The 18,333-nt window shown below is 36.2% G+C and overlaps 5 protein-coding genes across 12 annotated transcripts; 3 read left to right on the top strand and 2 right to left on the bottom strand.

Moving 5' to 3' along the window:
* Positions 1-79: 79 nt before the first annotated feature.
* LOC103314369 (uncharacterized protein) lies at positions 80-5,179 on the bottom strand. 3 transcript variants are annotated; one of them, XM_015983751.2, is made up of 8 exons: positions 5,010-5,179; positions 3,920-4,048; positions 3,636-3,793; positions 3,377-3,584; positions 1,760-1,889; positions 1,643-1,722; positions 1,290-1,594; positions 80-1,242 (listed from the first exon to the last, which is right to left on the bottom strand). In XM_015983751.2, exons 2-8 carry the CDS (start codon positions 3,926-3,928, stop codon positions 699-701), a joined length of 1,434 nt encoding a protein of 477 aa, XP_015839237.1. In that variant the 5' UTR covers positions 3,929-4,048; positions 5,010-5,179; the 3' UTR covers positions 80-698. The 3 variants fall into 3 exon arrangements, with proteins under 3 accessions (XP_015839237.1, XP_015839238.1, XP_008198497.1); XM_015983752.2 differs by having other exon boundaries at positions 1,643-1,710; positions 5,010-5,169; XM_008200275.3 differs by lacking the exon at positions 5,010-5,179 and adding an exon at positions 4,093-4,248.
* A 473-nt stretch (positions 5,180-5,652) lies between these two features.
* On the top strand, positions 5,653-13,762 carry LOC661178 (solute carrier family 2, facilitated glucose transporter member 1). Of its 5 annotated transcripts, XM_064355268.1 has the most exons (9): positions 5,653-5,820; positions 5,872-6,094; positions 6,194-6,355; positions 10,109-10,228; positions 10,272-10,557; positions 12,454-12,732; positions 12,794-13,203; positions 13,250-13,521; positions 13,567-13,762. In XM_064355268.1, exons 3-9 carry the CDS (start codon positions 6,278-6,280, stop codon positions 13,712-13,714), a joined length of 1,593 nt encoding a protein of 530 aa, XP_064211338.1. In that variant the 5' UTR covers positions 5,653-5,820; positions 5,872-6,094; positions 6,194-6,277; the 3' UTR covers positions 13,715-13,762. The 5 variants fall into 5 exon arrangements, with proteins under 5 accessions (XP_064211338.1, XP_008198498.1, XP_064211339.1 ...); XM_008200276.3 differs by lacking the exon at positions 5,872-6,094; XM_064355269.1 differs by lacking the exons at positions 5,653-5,820; positions 5,872-6,094 and adding an exon at positions 6,175-6,193 and having other exon boundaries at positions 6,247-6,355.
* Rpt6 (Regulatory particle triple-A ATPase 6) lies at positions 13,250-17,291 on the bottom strand. 2 transcript variants are annotated; one of them, XM_967458.4, is made up of 6 exons: positions 17,150-17,291; positions 16,777-16,918; positions 16,506-16,729; positions 15,538-16,227; positions 15,250-15,422; positions 13,250-15,200 (listed from the first exon to the last, which is right to left on the bottom strand). In XM_967458.4, exons 1-5 carry the CDS (start codon positions 17,165-17,167, stop codon positions 15,282-15,284), a joined length of 1,215 nt encoding a protein of 404 aa, XP_972551.1. In that variant the 5' UTR covers positions 17,168-17,291; the 3' UTR covers positions 13,250-15,200; positions 15,250-15,281. The 2 variants fall into 2 exon arrangements, with proteins under 2 accessions (XP_972551.1, XP_015839239.1); XM_015983753.2 differs by lacking the exon at positions 17,150-17,291 and adding an exon at positions 16,966-17,129.
* Positions 14,313-15,301, top strand: LOC103314370 (lys-63-specific deubiquitinase BRCC36). Its single transcript, XM_064355271.1, has 4 exons — positions 14,313-14,446; positions 14,498-14,704; positions 14,753-14,966; positions 15,018-15,301. Exons 1-4 carry the CDS (start codon positions 14,327-14,329, stop codon positions 15,272-15,274), a joined length of 798 nt encoding a protein of 265 aa, XP_064211341.1. The 5' UTR covers positions 14,313-14,326; the 3' UTR covers positions 15,275-15,301.
* On the top strand, positions 17,292-18,085 carry ND-B17 (NADH dehydrogenase (ubiquinone) B17 subunit). The gene is made up of 2 exons (XM_967510.5): positions 17,292-17,432; positions 17,532-18,085. The coding sequence occupies exon 2, from the start codon at positions 17,533-17,535 to the stop codon at positions 18,031-18,033; it is 501 nt and encodes a 166-aa protein (XP_972603.1). The 5' UTR covers positions 17,292-17,432; position 17,532; the 3' UTR covers positions 18,034-18,085.
* Positions 18,086-18,333: the final 248 nt, after the last annotated feature.

The following is an 18,333-nucleotide window of genomic DNA, read 5'->3' as shown; positions in this document are numbered from 1 at the left end:
AGTGAAAATCTACTTTTAGCAGACTCACTTCGTATATTTTTTTATATTAAAGCAAGGTTTCGGTTGCGGGTCAAAAAAATTCTAGACGTAAATAACTTTTTATTAGTCACCATTTTATTACATTTCAAGTTGCTGTTTCGAATAAAACTGTAGATAAACATTCAAGTTTAATGCAATTCAGGACAACGAAAATGTGAAAAAACGAAACCAACTTTCTAGTAGACTGTCCCCTAGTTTTGATTGTTTCACCCTTGTTTAGTCCAGCCAACTAGTCAAAAGCATTTATTTTTGTAAGTCGGTAGGTATGAAAAATATCGCCAAGGCATCTAAAACCAAGCAACATTATCCACCACACTTTGAACCAAACCTCGGTATAAGTACACTTTTGCAAAAATGAATCATCGTTTTTAACATCCAACACCGAGAAAATCACTACAAACATTCATAATAATAATGGTAATTGAACACGAATTTTTACAAAAATATCGAATTTTAGAGCCATAACCGAAGAGAATTGGTACCGAAACAATACCTAGGCCTAGGCTTGAAGCACTTGTGCCTAATCAAACTCTAATTAGCGTTTTTGTAAATACGTGTGCCGAAACCCCCAATGAGTGTATAAAAATAACTTGAGCAGGGTCAATCCAATTGACTGGTTTTCTTCAACTCAACACGAATTTTGGTGTTGGACAGCGCAATCACAAACACTCGTCCCTGTTTGCGTCCTCCTCGTACTCCCTCAGAAGGGGGCTGCCGTCGCCCACCACCACCCGGCTGCTCCGCTGGCTGGAGCCCTTCTTGGGGAAACTGGGCGCAAAGTTGCTGCAGGGCGTGTTGGGGGCGGAGCGCGACAGCCACCCTTTTAGGCCCTTCTTAGGCCCTTCGTACAGCGGCATGTACAGCGTCTTGGCCTTCACGCGGCTTGTCTTAGGCGGCTGGGGGCTCTTCTGCTGCGGAAGCTGCTGGATTTTATCGAGTAATTCCCTCATCTCCAGGGTGGGACTGGTGGCCCGCGGGGGCGAGTCTGGGGACCCCAGATTGGCCAAGCTGCTGATGTCCGACCCGGTCATGCTGTTGGTGACACTGTACTGGAGCTCCTGGAGGTGGCTGGATTGGATTGAAGCCCCCAGGTTGACAACACTGCTGGGAACGCAAACGGAGAGGTTTAGCAAGTCGGAGAAGTTGTGGTCTTCGTCCGAGTCCTGGCTTCGGTCTTTCGGGAGTCTTTGAAGTATCGGTTTTCTGGAAGAATTAGTTTTTTCGAGTGGAATAATTGATCAATTAGTTACTTTATCTTCTTGTAGGGCGAAGCATCACAGTTAGTTTGGCATTTGCTAGGTTCTAGATTTGGCAACGTTTCGTTTAAATTATTTACAATGTTCGTTGCGTTCTGTCCGAAGCAAGGGTTGTCTCTTATCGATATCGAGATGGGGGTTGGGGGGTTCGTGTGGGTGCTGGGGGTTGGGAGGAAGTCGCCGGAGGCTGATTGGGGGATTTGGGGAGGCTCGGGGGACTGAACACTTTGATTATTTTCGGTAGTTACTTCCTCCAGACTTCCCATGCAAGAGTACGGAGGAGGGATTATTGTGTTGGCCTTGAAAATTATCACTTTTTATTTTTATTGACGATTTTGGAAAATTACCTCATTCGCAGCGTTGCAAATAAAACTGGAACTTAGTGAATCGATGGTGCTTGTGGCCGATAAAGATCCTGAAAAAGTTACTGAAAAAAATTAAATTTTTGAGTTTCAAGGACGTACCAACAGGTCGTACTATAAAGTTTCTAAAGTATTGCACCATTAAATAACCAGTTGAACTATTATTATTTTTGATCACCGGATCTCCATTGTAACTGATTACCAAAGGGTACAAATCTGGCTTTGAAGTCACCTAAAAATTGGGCTTGTTTTTATTTTAAGGATGAATGTAAGAACTGAAAAATTATTAAAATAACTTTGAAAAAAAAAACATAAAAACAATAGAATCAATTAAAACGTTGGAATAAGTAGCTGAGAATTAAAACAAAAAAATTAAATTAAAAAACCCAAACATTAGTTAATAACAACACGAGAACACTAAAATATCGTCATTGAAACATAAGAACGAAACAATAAAAATATGAAAAAAGGAAAGAAACGAAAAACTTAAAAATCGAAAGATAAATAAACGTTTAGAAAAGGAAAATTTTTGGTCGTTTTTGACCAAACTTGGCAATTTTTTTGTTCTAGTTTAATAAAAGTAGGGAAAAAAACTTGATTTTTGACCTAGAAACGTGTTTAAATCCTCAGACTGTAAGAACAGAACAGTTAACGCAAACTCACTTATAAGAAAATTGCGCTATAAGAACGTAAAAACATTAAAAGTATAAAAAAAAATAAACATCAAAAAATCGAACAAAGGATTTTTTTGAACTTTTAACAACTCTAGAGGGTTGTAAAGGCACATATAAGTACGAAAAACTATGATAGAACTCATTTAAAACATTTTTTTTTCACTTTCTTGAAGGCAAGTGTTATATTACTCATGAAATTTTAGCAAAAAAAATCAAAATTTTAAATCTCGTGAAAAGTTGGTATAATACAGAAAATGGGCCGCTAAATTCAATGGAACAAACTGCATTGCTCTACGACTTTTAGTATTTGAGTTATGAATTTTTTGAAAAATAACTCGGCGCATCCACCATTTTTTAAATTAAAATAAAATAAATTACGGCTTAACTATTCGAAAAAGTGGAACTATTTTGATCCATACCTATGTAAATTGATCCGGGGAATCAATTGGCATCGAGAGAATTGCCAAATTCCCACTAGTTTTTTAGTTACGAATTTTTTAAAATTTTACCAATTTTTGCATTTATCTGCAATTTTCTCAAAAACTATTAGTCGGAGAGCAAAGATCTTTTTTGAAAAAGATAGACAATTAAAAGAGCTTTCCAACGATAATAAACTTCATAGGGTTATCTCTAATAGTTCCAGAGTTATTGCCCGATAAATATTACGGATACCCGAAAATCAAACAATGACTTTATTTGAATTTAAACATAATTTGAGAGGCAAAGTTTAGCAATTCCCAAAATAAATTGAAAAATGAATAAATAAATAAATAAATAAATACTGCACTGTACTAAAACAGGAAATAAAAAACTGCAGAAGAAAAAAAACAGAAAATAGAACGGGAAAATAATAATAAATTATTAATTACAATTATTATATTATATTATTATTAATTATTATATTAATTATAATATTATTTAATTATAAAGCAAAAGCAAAAACAGAAACATAGAAATAAGGCCCTGAAAAGTGAGAAAATTAAAAACAAAAAGACAAAAAAACAATAATTTGAAAATAAAAAATTTAAATAAAAAAATGGACAACCTCTGAATAAGGCGGTGGCGGCTGGTGAAAGCTATTACACCTCGAGTACTGAGGTGGCGCATAGCAGGAGCCATTCGAATCCGGCTCTGAAGCCCTTTCATCCCTTCCCGAATCCCTACAACAGAAGCTCCCCTGGTTATGTCGCCGCCACAGCGAGCAAGCACACAGAATTCCTGCAACAGTTGCCGTCACAGCGACCCAAAAATACCTAAAAATCAGTCACTAACACACATTTTCCCCCCAAAAAAAACCATCTCACCAGTGACCCAGAAATAAAGGGTTGAAAAAATTCGCAGGAGGGATGGCAGGAGGACGGTGTACTGCAGGAGTTAAAAGGAAGCAACAACCTTGTTTGCAACAATCTTTAGGCGGGGAACACGTATAGTGGCCTCCATCGCAGTTTTTACCTAAAAGTTGCTGAAAAAATTGTGCGGTCAGTCTTTTTTTGTTTTATTATTTTAGTGCACTTCAAGGTCATATACTGTCTTCGCGGTGATCCGAGTATAGCCAATTTTTTTGAATTTTTTTGTGTGCTGGACTTACAGTAGTCATAAGTACTGGGAGAATAGTAAAGTTGCCAGACGCACAAGATAGTATAAGTGTCGCATTGCACTTTCTCTCCACGTTTCTCCAGCCTAGAAGCCAGCAGCAGGAAGAATGGAAGACAATTTGCTGCAACAGAATGAAATTTTTGCCCAAATATTCGAAATACGAACGTTTGAGTGTAATAATAGTGAGACAAAGAGAGCGACGACCGGCGGCGCCACGACGCTTGGCGCCGCAATTCTCTCTCCAAAGAAAATAACAAACAGTGGCCGTGAAAATCGGGAGGACGCCACGACAACGATAATTACTTCAAATTTTCAAACAAAAAAAAACAATTTTCTCGTCAAAACACCGACTACAGAAAATTAAGAGAAACTAAATGGGACAATAAAGTGATAAACGCCAGTTGTTAACGACTCATTGTTCAGCTAAAAATAACAGATTTGTTACATTACTGGTTAACACTTGGGTGATGAATTATACGACTCGACAATTTAAATATTTGAGCGAACAAAATTAAATCATCTAATTAAGAAAAAAATCTATAGCAGATGTTAAACTATTTTTTTATCAACTTTTTTAAGTAGAGAAAATAGCACTTTAACCGCAGGAATAAATAATATATTTAAAAATTTTTTTTTATTAAATTCACTGACCACGTGACCAAATTAAACCAAACAGATGCTCTCATTTACGAAATTAATTTTAACAGCGCATTAAATTTTAACGGAGCTTTAAAAACACGATTTATAAAAATGTGAAAACAAACAAAAAAAATGTGAGGAATAGAAAAAAAATTCATGAATTTCCCATAAGTTAGCAAATCAAATAAATTGGTTTCCTCCATGTCCACTTTACGAATTGTCAATTCACCGTATTTTTGCGCAAAACAATCAATTAAACTGTGTCATTTCGTCCTTTTTCCAAATGACCCAAAAACCGATCGATTTTTTCCCCCCAAAACCTTAACCCACTTTCGCAAAACGCAGTTTTCCGCCCCTAAGCCCGAAAAATTGGCAAAAACAAACAATGCGCCAATAACAACAAAAACGCCCGCAAATATACGAAAAAATCCACTCGCACTTACCTTGATTTTGGATAGAAAATCCACAATTTTCGCCGTATTTTTCGCTTCGGTGATTTAAAGAAATCGCGAAATTTCGTCATTCAACCGAAGCTCGTTTGTTTCACCGACGCCATTGTGGAGGGGTGACTGAAGCAGCGCCGCGACGCTACTCTCCGCATTGGCGTCGGTTTCATCTCGGCGTCGATTAATTACGTGTAATTAACTGGTGGCCAATTAAAGCCAGTAAACAAGCCAAAAGTGAAAAATATTTTCTATTGGCTTCATTAAATCAGTCAGTGTTTGAAATTGGCGCTTGTGTGAGGGGCGTTCCCGTTAAAACCTAACAAGTGTGGCCGTTTGGGCAAAATCCCCTAACACGAGCTTGTTTCCACCAGATGTTCAAATTTCCCGCAGTTGCGTTCAGCAGTTCCTACGTAATCGGCCTTTTCCCGCTTACTTTTTAAATCGTAAACCGATTTGAGGAAAAAACGTCTTTTTTATTTACAAATTTTGAAATGTGAAAACCATACAGGGTTTTTATACAGTTTTGCTCAACTGTTGCCATCTATACAGCAAACTTTTGATCAATACAGAACGCTGAACCCTCGCAAGTTCTGATAAAGTAACAGATGGTAGCAGCTACTTCCAGACTCATTTTTGAGTTTATTGAGTTGCGCGTTACACGAAAATAGGCCGCACACCTGCATACAGCAGCAGATGTCTACAAATTTATTATTAGTGACGTTTTAAGTCACTAGTGTCATAAAAAATGGTGTAAAACAGTGACAATTAATTTTTTTCAATAAATATACAATTGATCGAACTGAGAGTCGTAAGTAGTTTTTTTCGAAAAATTTATTGATTTACTGAGTCATAAGCACAGCAAGCGTGGATGAAAGTCATTGAACGCACCATAAACACACGTGTAGTTTGGCGCATTGTTGAAGGATAAATCGATCAAAGAGGAATTTTTCAATATTTACCCGGATAACGCACTTAATCTTTTTGCAATAAACAAATAATGATAAAACGAATTTGCGTAATTGCGAGCGACACTAAAATTAAGACTTATCAACAACAACGCGTATTTATTTGAAAAACAACAGGTATCGCATTTTTAACTATATGTATTTGTGCAAGGGGTCAAATGCCAAAAAGCGTTCCAACTTTCTAATAATAGAATTTTACAATTGAATTTTTTCCAGGTATGTCATGTACTACGCTTCGGAGCTAATTCCGGCAAAGTTTCTCGTTTTAGTTGCCCATTTTACCATTTGTGTATTATTGTTATGGAACAGTCCCCAGAGCGTGAAGGCCTGTTTGACACAGGAGGCCTCAGAGGAAGTGTTTCGCATACACCATACTCAGTGAGTAGCTATTTTTAGAAATCAAATTCGAATTGCAAAAAAATTGTTCGTTGTTATAATCAATTGACGCGAATTTTCTGATTAAAATTTATTGTCGGGGGCTAAATATAATACCGAGGCCGAGACAAAATTGAGGCAAAAGGCCGTGAAGTGACCACTAATATTATGGTGAGGGTTTTTAATTTTTGGTTTTGTCGCAATTTTTTTCAATTTTTTTTGTTGAAAAAATTAAAAACCTTAATATTTTGTTCATTGTCTTAAAAACTACGAATCGTAGAAGGAAAACGAAAAGAGATTTGGAATCCTCGGACAATTTTACGTCAGATATTCGTAACTTTGACATAAATTTTCAATTATTGTGATCTTTATGATTTTTTTTCATTTTTTTTTGTAAATTGGAAATTTAAAATTGTTAATTTTTCGTCGAATATCTCAAAAATTACGAATCGTACGACGAAAACGAAGACAGATTTGGAATCCTCAGACAATTCTACGTCAGATATTCATAACTTAGACATAATTTTTTGATTATTGTGATCATTATGATTTTTTTTTAATTTTTTTTGGTAAATTGCAAATTTAAAATTGCCTATTTTTCGTTCAATATCTCGAAAACTACGAATCGTAGGACGAAAACGAAAACAGATTTGGAATCCTCAGACAATTTTACGTTAGTCACTCGTAACTTTGACATAAATTTTCGATTATTGTGATTTTTATGATTTTTGTAATTTTTTTTTTTTAAATTGCAAATATAAAATTGCCTATTTTTCGTTCAATATCTCGAAAACTACGAATCGTAGAACGAAAACGATAACAGATTTGGAATCCTCGGACAATTTTACGTCAGATACTCTTAACTTTGACATAAATTTTCGATTATTGTGATTTTTATGATTTTTTTTTCATTTTTTTTTTGGTAAACTTGAAATTTAAAATTGTCATTTTTCGTCGAATATCTTAAAAACTACGAATCGTAGAAGGAAAACGAAAACAGATTTGGAATCCTCAGACAATTTTACGTCAGATATTCGTAACTTTGACATAAATTTTCGATTATTGTGATTTTTATGATTTTTTTTTTAATTTTTTTTGGTAAATTGGAAATTTAAAATTGTCCTTTTTCATCGCATATCTTAAAAACTACGAATCGTAGAAGGAAAACGAAAACAGATTTGGAATCCTCAGACAATTTTACGTCAGATATTTGCGACTTTGACATAAATTTTCGATTATTGTGATTTTTATGATTTTTGTAATTTTTTTTTTTTAAATTGCAAATATAAAATTGCCTATTTTTCGTTCAATATCTCGAAAACTACGAATCGTAGAACGAAAACGATAACAGATTTGGAATCCTCGGACAATTTTACGTCAGATACTCTTAACTTTGACATAAATTTTCGATTATTGTGATTTTTATGATTTTTTTTTCATTTTTTTTTTGGTAAACTTGAAATTTAAAATTGTCATTTTTCGTCGAATATCTTAAAAACTACGAATCGTAGAAGGAAAACGAAAACAGATTTGGAATCCTCAGACAATTTTACGTCAGATATTTGCGACTTTGACATAAATTTTCGATTATTGTGATTTTTATGATTTTTCTTAAAATTTTTTTTTGATAAATTGCAAATATAAAATTGCCTATTTTTCGTTCAATATCTCGAAAACTACGAATCGTAGAACGAAAACGATAACAGATTTGGAATCCTCGGACAATTTTACGTCAGATACTCGTAACATTGACATAAATTTTCGATTATTGTGATTTTTATGATTTTTTTTTAAATTTTTTTTGGTAAATTGGAAATTTAAAATTGTCCTTTTTCATCGAATATCTTAAAAACTACGAATCGTAGAAGGAAAACGAAAACAGATTTGGAATCCTCAGACAATTTTACGTCAGATATTTGTAACTTTGACATAAATTTTCGATTATTGTGATTTTTATGATTTTTTTTTAAATTTTTTTTGGTAAATTGGAAATTTAAAATTGTCCTTTTTCGTCGAATATCTTAAAAACTACGAATCGTAGAAGGAAAACGAAAACAGATTTGGAATCCTCAGACAATTTTACGTCAGATATTTGTAACTTTGACATAAATTTTCGATTATTGTGATTTTTATGATTTTTTTTTAAATTTTTTTTTGATAAATTGCAAATATAAAATTGCCTATTTTTCGTTCAATATCTCGAAAACTACGAATCGTAGAACGAAAACGATAACAGATTTGGAATCCTCGGACAATTTTACGTCAGATATTTGTAACTTTGACATAAATTTTCGATTATTGTGATTTTTATGATTTTTTTTTAAATTTTTTTTTGATAAATTGCAAATATAAAATTGCCTATTTTTCGTTCAATATCTCGAAAACTACGAATCGTAGAACGAAAACGATAACAGATTTGGAATCCTCGGACAATTTTACGTCAGATATTTGTAACTTTGACATAAATTTTCGATGATTGTGATTTTTATGATTTTTTTTTAAATTTTTTTTGGTAAATTGGAAATTTAAAATTGTCCTTTTTCATCGAATATCTTAAAAACTACGAATCGTAGAAGGAAAACGAAAACAGATTTGGAATCCTCAGACAATTTTACGTCAGATATTTGTAACTTTGACATAAATTTTCAATTATTGTGATTTTTATGATTTTTTTTTAATTTTTTTTGGTAAATTGCAAATATAAAATTGCCTTTTTTTCGTTCAATATCTCGAAAACTACGAATCGTAGAAGGGAAACGAAAACAGATTTGGAATCCTCAGACAATTCTACGTCAGATATTCGTAACTTTGACATAAATTTTCGATTATTGTGATTTTTATGATTTTTTTTTATTTTTTTTGGTAAATTGCAAATATAAAATTGCCTATTTTTCGTTCAATATCTCGAAAACTACGAATCGTAGAAGGAAAACGAAAACAGATATGGAATCCTCAGACAATTTTACGTCAGATATTCGTAATTTTGACATAAATTTTCGATTATTGTGATCTTTAATTTAACGTTTTAAAAGTACCATATTTTTTATAATTTAGTGTAAAGGAACGTAAGTAGCTTTATTGCCGGCTTTTAATAGTGATTTTTGCATTGCAGACTGGTGGTTGGATTAAGTGTATCTGTTGGAATGATTTGCTTTGAGCTGTTCATTTTTCTAATTGGTCTAACCATGTTTCATCCTACATCAGCCTTATTATGTATCCTTCACGTGCCATCTGATTAATTTTTCAATTACCAGCTATCAGTTCCATTAACCGAATTAAAACACTCATTTAATTAAATCAGGGGTCGAGTCAAGGTGACTCAAAAATGCATTTTCATCACGATTTACCTTAACACAGTCCAGCTATAGGTTGCCATGCTAGTGCTTGCTTTCTCCTCAGTTATATCGTCTTGGATGGTTGGCAGTGTGGCTGGTTTTGGTGGATTTTCACCTTTGGTTCAGTCGTACCAATCCTCAACGATTCCTGCATCCTCGTCGATATCATAATTAACAAAAAATACTAAAAAATCTTGTCGAAAATTGAGCTGAAACGCACAAATTTGTTGTGATTGCATCCGTCCAAAAATTAATTAATAAAGTTTATTAAACTAATTTTGTTTTTCTTGTACTTATTTAATTAAATTTTGATAATATTTAATTGAAAACTGACACAGTTCGATTCATTTGAAGCCATGCCATCCAATGAGAAGGTAAAACCAATGGTTAAAATCGAGGCAAAAATTTTGTCTACTTCCAGGAGATCTCCCAAACTCGCCCATCATGGACGAGGGTGCTTGTCCTAGCGGGGGTGGCAACCACCATTGGTTCCTCCCTCCCAGTGGGCTACAACATCGGGGTGGTCAACTCTCCGGCAGGGGTAAGTACCATGGAACCACCGAGCCTTTCTCACTTTTTGCTAGGTCATTAAATTGTTCTGCAACCAAAGTGTTCTCAACCATTATGGTGTGGTACTTCACGAAGGTGGGCTCGATTTTTTGTGGTCCACCATCGTGGCTATTTTCCTGGTGGGTGGTACCATTGGGTCCCTTGGTGGGTCTTTTTTCGCGGATAAGGCCGGACGCAAGGGGGCCTTAATTGTGAGTTCTCTCATCGGAACTATTGCCGGGGTTTGCTTTTTCGCATCGAAAGCAGCAAACTCCTTTGAAATGTTGATCGTTGGAAGGCTCCTCATAGGAGTGTCCTCAGGTATTTAATTAATCGTTCTGTAATTAGTGAGTGAAACACTTTATTATTTTTCAATTATTCGGGGTTGTGACCTTAGAATTGAGTGTTTCTAACGTAGAATGACCGGCGGGATCCAAAGTCGCTACGACTAACCTGTCAAAATAGTTTCACTTTTTCGAATAGTTTAGCCGTAATTGAGAAAATAAAAGAAATTGTTCCATTGAATTTTACGGCTCATTTTACATATTATATCAATTTTTCTCAAGAATTAAAAATTTAAAATTTTTTGCTTAAATTTAGGGTAGCCATTCGTCATAGTGAAAAATTTTATTCATTAAAAAAATTCATAACTCGAAAACTAAAAGTCGCAGAGCAGTGCGGTTTGTTCCGTTGGATTCAGCGGCTTTTTTTCTCTATTATACTAATTTTTCACGCAATTTAAAATTTTCAATTTTTTTGCTCAAATTTCCTTCAGAGGTGAAAAAAAATAATTTTTTTTAAACTCACTCCAGTAGATTTTTATGGACTTCTACATGTCTTAACAACCCATAAAACTTGTTAAAAGTCCACAAAAAGTCCATTTGTTCGATTTTTTGATGTTTGATTTTTTCAATTTTCGTCGCAGTTTTTGTCAATTTTTGGTACCCGGAACATTTCTCGAGCAATAGCTCTGAAACTATTCGAGATAACCCTATGATGTGTAGTATCGTTGGAAAGCCCTTTTAATGATCTATCATTTGCAAAAAAGATTATTGTTGTCTGACTTATAGTTTTCAAGAAAATGCAAATAAAAGCGAAAATTAGATCATATACTCAAAAATTCATAACTAAAAAGCTATTGGGAATTTGGCGCTTTTTTTGATTCCAATCGATTCCCCGGATCATTTTGCATCGGTATGAATCAAAATAGTTCCACTTTTTAGAATAGTTTAGCCGTAAATGAGAAAATAAAAAAAATTAAAAAAAATTAACACCCCCCCCCTTAGAAATCGGTCAATTTTTAAAGTGTCTCAAAATCAAATAAAACCGATTCTATCTTATACATTTTGGAGTGCTCTTTCCGATCTAAAAAAGCGTTTTCTCCTAGCTCTTTTAGTTTGGCCGTAATCGGCGTTTGAAAATTGAAAATTTTTTTGCGAGATATCGCCTTGAGTCCTATGCCATTTTGTAGAGTTTTTTATTCCGGTTATCCTCCATTTTTCCGTTTCTCGATATCTTTAATAGTTTCGCCGTAATTGGCGATTGAAAATTAAAAAAAAGTGAAAATGGAAACCTTTTTTTGCGTTTTTCTCGGAAACTGTAAGACTTAGAGCAACGAACAAAAAACCATCTGATTGCGCTTAATTTTATCTATTCTCTCGACCAAACCCTGAGCCGCTCCGGGCAACGGTTCCGGCTACAGAGGCGATCAAAGTTTTTCACTAAAAAAATTCATAAAAAAGAAACCAAAAGTCGTAGAGCATTGCGGTTTGTTTGATTGAATTCTACGGCTCATTTTACATATTATATCGATTTTTTACAAGAATTAAAAATTTAAAATTTTTTGCCTAAATTTAGGCTAGCCATTTGTCATAGTGAAAAATTTTATTCATTAAAAAAATTCATAACTCGAAAACTAAAAGTCGTAGAGCAATGCGGTTTGTTCCGTTGGATTCAGCGGCTTTTTTTCTCTATTATACTAATTTTTCACGCAATTTAAAATTTTCAATTTTTTTGCTCAAATTTCCTAAGTAAAACAACTGACCTTCAAGAGGTGAGAAAAAAATTTTTTTTTAAACTCACTCCAGTAAATTTTTATGGACTTCTACATGTCTTAACAACCCACAAAAGTTGTTAAAATATAAAAATAAAGTTCATCGGTTTTTTTTAAGAGAAAAAAAATTGTGGTAGAAAGTTCAAATTTTGATGGGTTTTCAGGGTTGATCACCAGCGTCATGCCCATGTACTTAACGGAATTGGCCCCAGGTTTATTAAGGGGGTCCATGGGGGTGTTGTGCCCCCTTGGCGTGACTTGTGGTGTCCTATTGGGGCAAGTTTTGTCCTTAGAAGGGATTTTAGGGAATGAGGATTATTGGCCCCATTTGTTGGCCTTCTATTTGCTACCTCTTGCTTCATGTAGTGTGATATTAGTATTTTTGCCTGAAAGTCCAAAGTATCTTTTTATAATCAAAAAGCAACCACATCTAGCGCTAAAACGTGAGTTGGTAGCATATTTCTCAAAATAAAAAAAGTGATTTATATTATTTTTTTCATTCAGAATTAGCACTTATTCGCAACACCAAAGAAGAGCTGCTCGATCACGAAATCCAAGAACTGAAGCTTGAGGAACAAGATAACGACACAGAGGGTGAAGATTGGAGCATAATTCGTGTCCTTGGTGATAAATCTTTGCTACTACCACTGCTCCTAGTTTGTAGTCTTCAAGCTGGGCAACAATTTAGCGGAATCAACGCTGTTTTTTACTACTCGGTTTCAATCTTCCAAAAAGCTGGGCTTTCGTTACTAAACAGCCAACTCGCGACTATTGCAGCTGGCTGTTGCAACCTCCTCATGGCCATAATTTCAATCCCTGTGATGGCAAAATTCAACCGCCGAAGCACCCTTCAGTTGAGTCTAGTGACCACAACTTTTTTCCTAATTATTCTAGGACTCGCCATTACTTTTATTGTAAGTAAATTCGTTCGGAAACAATTTTACTAAAACCATTTTCCAGTCCCACTTCTCCTGGATGCCCTATTTGAGCATCGTCGGAGTTTTAGGTTTCGTGATTTGCTACGGAATCGCCCTTGGCCCTATCCCTTATTTCATCGGATCCGAGCTGTTTGAAGTGGGGCCACGACCTAGTGCCATGGCCCTTGGCAGTATGGCCAACTGGGGCGGGAATTTTATCGTCGGTTTGTGTTTTCAGGCCATGTTGATGTTTCTGGGGGCCGCTTCGTTTTTTATTTTTGCCCTTGTTGTCGTCGCTTTGTTCTTTTTTGTCAGGTAATTTCGTAAAAAAAAGAGAGAAAAAAATTGACTGTGTTTTAGGTTTTATTTGCCCGAAACGAGAGGACGGGACCCAGTCCAAATCGCAGCTTTGTGCAAAAGGGGTTTTTCCTCAAGGCCTTTAGATTCTCCGGTCAATTCAGCGAGTACTGTCGATACTTTTTCAGTGACTGAGAAGGAGGTGGTTTGAGGAGGTGTTTAAAGCCATGTCTTCCATTTTAATAAATTTTTTAACAAAGACTGAGTTTTATTTATTAATTGGTACTATAGTTTAAAAAAAATCAATCACATACAAAGAGAAAAAAATAAATATTTAGTAGCAAACACTGATTTCTTTAGGACTATTATTTTTCAGTTACGGTGGAAAATACTCTCAGTTCAAGTGTTTTTTTTATAACTTGATTTATTGTTGATATTGAGAGTGCATTTTATCATTTTTTGGAATGTATTTTTATTTTTTTTCAATTGTCTTATTTTTTGTATTAACAAGTTTTATTGTAAAACTCTTAAGAGAAATTTTTGACAAATTAAATGAATTAACTGTTTATCTGGTCCTGAAAACCAAATATTAGTCCTGTAATGAATAAAAAAAACATAATTATTAATAAAAATATTTAAAAAACGCCCAATTTATTTAGGGATTTAACTACGTACTGGGGACTTTCCATTTGTCACTTTCTGATGCTTTGAGCTTTTGACAATTGTCAGATAAACATAACCAAACTTTTTGTGATACTTCAGCGATAAAAATGAGCTTTTTTAATTAAACTGCGTCAAATTGTCTCACTTAACTAAACCAAAAATGATCTCGGACGAAAAGTATTTGAAAAAAGTCGTTTTATCGAGTGATGTATACACTGCGTGCTTCCAGCACGCCCTAACCACCGAAAAAGAGGAGGTCATGGGTCTCCTCATCGGTGAGGTAACGCGCCCCTTTGCGAGTATTTCCCCCAAAATTACAATTTTTTTCCAGGTGAACGAACAATCCTGCATTTCATACATTTCCGCCTGTGTAATTCTACACAGAAGCGACAAACAACCCGACCGAGTGGAAATCTCCCCCGAACAGTTGTGCACGGCCAGTGGTTATGCGGAAGAACTGGCGAGTAAATTACACAGGCCGATGCGGGTGTTGGGTTGGTACCACTCGCACCCCCACATCACAGTGTGGCCGAGTCACGTAGGCAAGTTTGGTGTTGTTTTTTGTTGAGTGATTTTTACCCCAGAGTTAGATGTTAGGACCCAGCTTATGTACCAAACCATGGACCCGCTGTTTGTGGGATTAATTTTTTCCGTTTATCAGAATGAGAGTGGCGCTGGGGCCACCGATAACCACGTGCAATTGACCTGCTTTCAAGCCTGCAAACGGGGGGCGGAGTGCCAAAGACGCGAAGTGGAGCTCGAGATTGTAGACAACGAATTTTACAAAAATAATCTAGAAAGTGAGTGTTTATCTAAATCTACAAAAAATGCCAAACAGGGGAAATTTGCAGGTATTTCAAGCCTATCGCGGATTCTAACTCAGGAAGAAGTCCAAAGACACGAAGGGCAGGGGGATTACATTGAGGATGAGTTGACTATGTTGCACAATAACGCCCTTCAAACACTCGCCTTAGTCCAAATTGTATCAAAAGTCACTAAACCACTGTGTGAAGATATCGAAGCGAAGCTGCAAACTACAAATTCAAAGATTCAGGAACTGGAGAAAATTAATAAACAACTAACCGATCAAGTTACTAATTTTTATTAAAATAAAATTATTTCCACAATTTTTTAATCGACATGTTCTTTTCTGAATCCTTTTGCATCACTTTGGCTACGGCCATTTCGAAGTCCTCCTGAGTCACGTGGACGCGGCGCTCTCTTAAGGCGTACATCCCGGCCTCAGTGCAGACACCCTTAAAAAATCCCAACTTTTTATCTTACAAAGAAAGTATTCAAAAGATTTAATTTAAGGTGTTACAAATTACAGGTTGTGCATTTTTTATTTTTTTTTTTAAATTGGACAATTACCTTGACTTCGGCCCCACTGGCGCCCGGCATCAGCTCTGCGATTTTCCTCAGATTAATCCCACGTGTTAGATTCATTTTTCTCGAATGTATTTTCAAAATATCAAGCCGCGCCTCTTCATTCGGTGGCGGAAACTCAATTTTCCGATCAATACGCCCCGGCCTTAAGAGTGCCGGATCCAAAATATCAATTCGATTGGTCGCCATAATAACTTTGATATTTTTCGTTGCTTCAAACCCGTCCAATTGATTCAACAATTCCAACATTGTTCGTTGGACTTCAGAATCGCCCCCTGAGCCCGATTCAATCCTCGACGACCCGATTGAATCAATCTCGTCCATAAAGATGATCGAAGGGGCGTGTTCTCGGGCCATTACGAACAATTCGCGCACCATTCGCGACCCTTCCCCGATGAATTTCTGGACCAATTCCGAGCCAGAAACCCGGATAAAGGTGCATTCGGTGTGGTGGGCCACAGCTCGGGCCAGGAGCGTCTTTCCGGTGCCCGGAGGGCCGTACAGGAGCACTCCCTTGGGCTGAGCGATCCCCAAAGCGTCGAACAATTCCGGGTGTTTCACTGGGAGTTCAATCACTTCTTTGATCTCTTTGATCTGTTTGTCCAAACCGCCGACCATTTCGTACGTCGAGTCGGGGACTTTTTCCACCATCATTAGGGATACCAGAGGGTCGACCTAACCGGGAAAATTCAATGCAAAATGGTGAAAAATGTTAGAAAATTTGTCTTTTTTCAGAAACTTTTATTTAACTTGCTTTGTTATCTGGTGTCCGAACGTGATGAAATTTTGCACACTTACGTAACTTAGTTAAATGGGGGTGAGGTTAAAGTTTGAATGAAAATCAATCCTTTTTAACATATTAATAATTAAAAATGATGGTAAAAAGCAGTAAAAATATATTTTTTTTAATTATTTAAAGATCAATAGTGGACTTTTACGACGTGGAAACTTACCTTGTTGGGCAAAATTTTGTGCAGGGTGTAGCTCTCATTACGTAGGGCGACGCGACAATTGGGAGTCACGTCGTTAATGTCGATGTTTTTGTCAATATCAACCACAAATTTACCTTCAGGGTGTACTTTAACTAGGACTTTTTTCTTATCCATGGGTTTAACAACCTCGCCCACGTAACTTCCCTGTTCTTGGAGCAGCATTAGTTCCTCTCGTAACATCCTCACTGGAATTTTTAATAAGAAAAAAAAACCGGAGATAAGAAATTAGTACCTTTAGCATTGAGCTCGTTTCTTTGCGCTTGGAGACGCCTCAAATTCTGGCTTTTTTCGGCCACAATCAGTTGCAATTCCTCGATTTTCGTTATGTAATACGACCGGAAGCCCTCTCCCTTGGGCCCCCCGTCCACTTCCATCTAAAACAAGCGTTAATTGCACCAAAAAACCGCAAAATTCAACCGACTTGTCCATTGTTAAGTCTCGGTCTGCTGGTCGAACGACCGGGCTTAACATCGAGGGCGATGTCCCTCAGAGGCAATTTGGCCGTAACTAAGTTAGTACTAGTGCCAGGTACTGAAATATTTGAGCCCATTTTTTGGCAATTGGTGACGGGCATAAACAATTGAATTAACGACACAAAAACCCACCTTATTTATGACGGTCATTTTCGCGGCCTTTTGCGATAACTTATCGGCACAAAAACGACGCTAATTCACTCAAAAACTGCCACTAATCTTCAAACAAAGCACAATTGGAAAATCATCACAAGTGACGTTTTAATATTGACAGCTGACAGCCACAGGCCGACAATCGCAAAAAATTAAACCAGCATAATTCTAATTAAATTAATCCAACACGCATTGAATAAATTAAAAATTGCATTTTTTCACTTAAACTTGCGTAACTGGCGCAGGGAAGGGCTCAATTTCGGTAATTAATTTTTTTTTTTGAAGCAAAAACGTCAGCTGTCAGTTTTGACACCTAACCCCAAATTATATAACAATTCATTTGTGTTCGTTTGTGTGAAAGCATGGGCAAAGCGTCGCAAACCGGGGGCGTCAAGCCCATGTCCATCGCCGGGCGCTTCAACAGCGAGCGCGAGCGCCTCTTGGGCATGACAGACGAGGAACGAGCGTTCCGTAAACAATGGCTCAAAGACCAAGAGTTGGCCCCAAGTGAGCCCCGACCGGTTCCCGAAATGTACAAAGCCACCTACAACCCCATCCGGAGGGCCTACCGCTGGCCTTTGGATCAGTTGGCCAAGGTTTTGCTTCCGGTTTTGGGGGAAGAACGGGCAAGGAACGTGCGATACGTCACTGGGAAGGCTTTCTTGGGGGTTATGGCCGCCTATTGGTTCACTTATTACTTCAAGTATAATGCCAATGATTGGACGAGGGCCGGCGGATGGAAGGCTTTTAAATCAAGGGAGGCCGTGGTTGAGGGGGATCCCGGATATCCGAAGCTGTCCGATCGGACCAAGCCCTCGGATTACGCCTCCAGAGGGTTCAAGGACGTTAAGATGAATTTGTAAATTAAAAATTGTGTAGCGGGCTTTTAGTTAAATAAATGAATTTATAAGTGAATTGTTTTTTTTTCGTCTTAAGTTTTTAGAGCAGTTAATTTAAAAAAAAACACAGTTTGTTCCAATGTCTTCCACGATCCATTTTACGTATTATATTGGTGTTTCACAAGATTTAAAATTTTGATTTTTTTTGCTTAAAATTAAAAAAAAAATTTTTCAAACTCACTCTAGCAAAGTTTTGTGGACTTTTCTATGCCTTTACAACCCTCATGAGTTGTTAAAAGTACAATAAAAATCTATTTGTTTGAT

This window comes from Tribolium castaneum, chromosome 2 (genome assembly GCF_031307605.1).
Source record: "Tribolium castaneum strain GA2 chromosome 2, icTriCast1.1, whole genome shotgun sequence".
In the NCBI taxonomy this organism is placed as follows: domain Eukaryota; kingdom Metazoa; phylum Arthropoda; class Insecta; order Coleoptera; family Tenebrionidae; genus Tribolium; species Tribolium castaneum.
This window is presented reverse-complemented; position numbering and strand designations above follow the sequence as displayed.